This window comes from Pan troglodytes, chromosome 8 (genome assembly GCF_028858775.2).
Source record: "Pan troglodytes isolate AG18354 chromosome 8, NHGRI_mPanTro3-v2.0_pri, whole genome shotgun sequence".
Classification (NCBI taxonomy): domain Eukaryota; kingdom Metazoa; phylum Chordata; class Mammalia; order Primates; family Hominidae; genus Pan; species Pan troglodytes.
The window spans coordinates 49,489,781-49,494,456 of record NC_072406.2 but is presented as its reverse complement, the minus strand read 5'-3'; the positions used below and the strand labels follow the sequence as shown (position 1 = coordinate 49,494,456).

The 4,676-nt window shown below is 37.2% G+C and overlaps 1 protein-coding gene across 1 annotated transcript; it reads left to right on the top strand.

The window, feature by feature from the left end:
• Positions 1–2,486: 2,486 nt before the first annotated feature.
• On the top strand, positions 2,487–4,020 carry LOC741031 (nicotinamide phosphoribosyltransferase-like; the record flags this gene model as incomplete). Its single annotated transcript, XM_054660066.2, has 1 exon — positions 2,487–4,020. A coding segment is annotated over one exon (1,500 nt), but the record flags the coding sequence as incomplete, so codon positions are not given.
• Positions 4,021–4,676: the final 656 nt, after the last annotated feature.

Below are 4,676 nucleotides of genomic sequence, written 5' to 3'. Positions count from 1 at the left end.
TGACAGATATACAGGGTTGATGTAGCCGAGCCATTTGATTTAAAATAAATGTACTGATAATTATTTAAAATGGGCAGGTCCTGCTTTTTAAAATTTCTAATAAAATTTAATCAAGGAGAGTATCGAGGAGGCTATGACTATGAGATAAAGGGTAAATATTTTACCCTTTAGGTAGGAAACATAATTAGAAGTCATTATTCCAATCACATCTAATTTGCAGAATGGCTTACTGCTCTATGAAAAAAATAAAAAATAAAAAAACATGAAATGCCTTAGAATGCTATGCTGTATTGACATACCTCAACTCTCAGTAGACAAAAATTAAATCAGTTAACTATGTCTTTTTAAAACTCCGTAAGATTTAATGTGACCATGATATTTTTGCTTCTTCCTCTATTAGGTGTGAACTCTACTATGAGTTTATAAAGGTGTTTTGGGAGAAACAGAATGCAGTCTTTGCCAAACATGACTGAGTAAGGATTTATAGAGGAGGATTTGTATAACTTAAGTCAATAAAGTCCCCAAAAGGAGTAATTGGAACATCTGGAGTCAATAATCTCATAGGACTAGCTCCCCCTGCTCAACTTCTCTTTTCTTTTGCTTCCTGGCAGGTTGTGCAGCCAATAACTCTAGGAAGTTATATTTGGTTTGAGAATTAAAATATATGTGGAGATGCAGCTGCAAATATCAGCTTAGGGTCAGAATGAGATCAACTATACAGAGAATTTCAGAGATGGATGTTGGAAATCAAACATTTTATGTGTATTTTTTCCACAAAATAAATAGAACCATTGTTAGAAACAATAACATTAAAAAAACAATATTTAAATAAAACAAGCACAGATCTTCTATAAAAATGATCTGGACTTGTGAAGTCAGGATCACGTATTAATCTGATTCGTCTCAATGCAGATCCAATTGTTGAAATACAAAGGAGCATTTTACCTAATCTCGCCAAGTACATTAAAATTGAGTTGAGGAACCAAAATCAGAAATTTTGAAAAAGAATGAGCTCTTCACTTCCTTCCCTTTAGAATATTGTATCATTTTCTAACCAGTTGCTCAAGCCAGAAACCCAATAGTTATCCTTGACTTGTTTCCTTATCATTGGTTTTTCTAAATATGAAACATAAAAATGAAGACTTGGGATTCTTTTTGCATTTTCTTTTAATATAATTTTGCTTGTTGGATTTAGTAGAATGAGGTCAAGAAGGGTAGAGATTTTTGCTTTTTTTGTTTCCAATCTGCACGGCACCTGAAATGATAACCAGTATGTTGGAGGTGCAAAAAAATATTTGTTGAAATGTTCATAGGTGACATCCCTGAGCAGTAAAAGATGCAATGAAATCAGTCTATATTTATCATGATATGAAAAAAATAGACAAAAGTTTTTCACTTCGGGTAAGTTACTTAACTTTTTCAAATCAAAGTTTTTACAAAGTAGAGGTTAATAAGAGTACCAATAACATATGATGAAGATACACATCATTGGTGCTCAAATCCTCTCCTCACTCCTCTTTCTCCTAATGTATCCTCATTGGGCAATAGAAGGCATGAATGCTGGCACAACCAAAAGAAAATAGCAGTTTTCATGGCGGCATGACTGAAGTAAAATGGAAGCACTGGCTCACTGGGAGTAACCAGAGACAGAGTGAGCGGGGTTGGGGTGAATGAAAGGCTCAGAATAGTGTGAGTGTCAGACAACAGAGTTCAGCCGGGAATCATTTTCTGAAAATAGCTATTGCAGGCAGTAGACCCTCCAGGGTATTATCTTATCCAAACATATTTGTCATTCCCTAGTAAGGGGGCTAAGATATGGCGGGGGGGGGGGGGGGGGAATTCACATGCATTGATTTATCTTTGTCATTTTTTGATCTGAAGTTCCATCAAAGATTGATTAGTTGAAATTGTCAGACACTGAACCACAAAGTGGCTGCTAACTTAGCAACTTAAATAGACAAAGTTTGAGAACAGTATCAACTCTGCAGCCTGCAGTGACTGCCACCAAAACATATAATATGATTAAAACTCCATTACTAAGATACAGGACTATCAGCTCAATATGATCACCACCTGCTGGGAACTGGGATCTCTAGGGATATGATACACAGAAAAGAAGGAAAGAATGAGAGAGAACAAAGAAAAAACAACACATATACCTGTAAAATCATAAAATATCATTCTCTCAGAATTTCAACCCTGGAATCACATTATCAAATGCACATAAAATCAGATGTTTTCATTCTAATCATGTCTGTTATTATTTGTGACCAAATATCCATTCCAAGAGCAGAAGAGATCATTTATTGATTAGCTGCTTTGGAATATTTACTTATTAAGATGTCTTTTAAAATTTCCATTCCTGGCGGGCCCCAGCGGACTCCCGGGCTCCGGTGCTCAGGGCTCGGGGCTTGGGCGTCGCCGGCGAGCGCATGCCCTTCCCTGAAGCGCGGCCTCTTGGCCTGGAGCTGGGACCAGTTAGGTAACGGCCCCGGGGGCCCGCAGTGGAGAGTGAGCGGGGCTTTCCCTGCCGGGCCAGCCCGGCGCGCTCGCCCCTGGCTGGGCAGGTTATTCACTATAAACAATATCCACCCAACACAAGCAAAGTTTATTCCTACTTTGAATGCCGTGAAAAGAAGACAGAAAACTCCAAATTAAGGAAGGTGAAATATGAGGAAACAGTATTTTATGGGTTGCAGTACATTCTTAATAAGTACTTAAAAGGTAAAGTAGTAACCAAAGAGAAAATCCAGGAAGCCAAAGATGTCTACAAAGAACATTTCCAAGATGATGTCGTTAATGAAAAGGGATGGAACGACATTCTTGAGAAATATGATGGGCATCTTCCAATAGAAATAAAAGCTGTTCCTGAGGGCTTTGTCATTCCCAGAGGAAATGTTCTCTTCACGGTGGAAAACACAGATCCAGAGTGTTACTGGCTTACAAACTGGATTGAGACTATTCTTGTTCAGTCCTGGTATCCAATCACAGTGGCCACAAATTCTAGAGAGCAGAAGAAAATATTGGCCAAATATTTGTTAGAAACTTCTGGTAACTTAGATGGTCTGGAATACAAGTTACATGATTTTGGCTACAGAGGAGTCTCTTCCCAAGAGACTGCTGGCATAGGAGCATCTGCTCATTTGGTTAACTTCAAAGGAACGGATACAGTAGCAGGACTTGCTCTAATTAAAAAATATTATGGAACGAAAGATCCTGTTCCAGGCTATTCTGTTCCAGCAGCAGAACACAGTACCGTAACAGCTTGGGGGAAAGACCATGAAAAAGATGCTTTTGAACATATTGTAACACAGTTTTCATCAATGCCTGTATCTGTGGTCAGCGATAGCTATGACATTTATAATACGTGTGAGAAAATATGGGGTGAAGATCTAAGACATTTAATAGTATCGAGAAGTACACAGGCACCACTAATAATCAGACCTGATTCTGGAAACCCTCTTGACACTGTGTTAAAGGTTTTGGAGATTTTAGGTAAGAAGTTTCCTGTTACTGAGAACTCAAAGGGTTACAAGTTGCTGCCACCTTATCTTAGAGTTATTCAAGGGGATGGAGTAGATATTAATACCTTACAAGAGATTGTAGAAGGCATGAAACAAAAAATGTGGAGTATTGAAAATATTGCCTTCGGTTCTGGTGGAGGTTTGCTACAGAAGTTAACAAGAGATCTCTTGAATTGTTCCTTCAAGTGTAGCTATGTTGTAACTAATGGCCTTGGGATTAACCTCTTCAAGGACCCGGTTGCTGATCCCAACAAAAGGTCCAAAAAGGGCCGATTATCTTTACATAGGACGCCAGCAGGGAATTTTGTTACACTGGAGGAAGGAAAAGGAGACCTTGAGGAATATGGTCAGGATCTTCTCCATACTGTCTTCAAGAATGGCAGGGTGACAAAAAGCTATTCATTTGATGAAATAAGAAAAAATGCACAGCTGAATATTGAACTGGAAGCAGCACATCATTAGGCTTTATGACTGGGTGTGTGTTGTGTGTGTGTGTGTGTATGTAATACATAATATTTATTGTACAGATGTGTGGGGTTTGTGTTTTATGATACATTACAGCCAAATTATTTGTTGGTTTATGGACATACTGCCCTTTCATTTTTTTTCTTTTCCAGTGTTTAGGTGATCTCAAATTAGGAAATGCATTTAACCATGTAAAAGATTAGTGCTAAAGTAAGCTTTTTAGGGCCCTTTGCCAATAGGTAGTCATTCAATCTGGTATTGATCTTTTCACAAATAACCGAACTGAGAAACTTTTATATATAACTGATGATCACATAAAACAGATTTGCATAAAATTACCATGATTGCTTTATGTTTATATTTAACTTGTATTTTTTTACAAACAAGATTGTGTAAGATATATTTGAAGTTTCAGTGATTTAACAGTCTTTCCAACTTTTCATGATTTTTATGAGCACAGACTTTCAAGAAAATACTTGAAAATAAATTACATTGCCTTTTGTCCATTAATCAGCAAATAAAACATGGCCTTAACAAAGTTGTTTGTGTTATTGCACAATTTGAAAATTATGTCGGAGCATACCCTATAGAATTACTAACCTTACTGCCCCTTGTAGAATATGTATTAATCATTCTACATTAAAGAAAATAATGGTTCTTACTGGAATGTCTAGGCACTGTACAGTT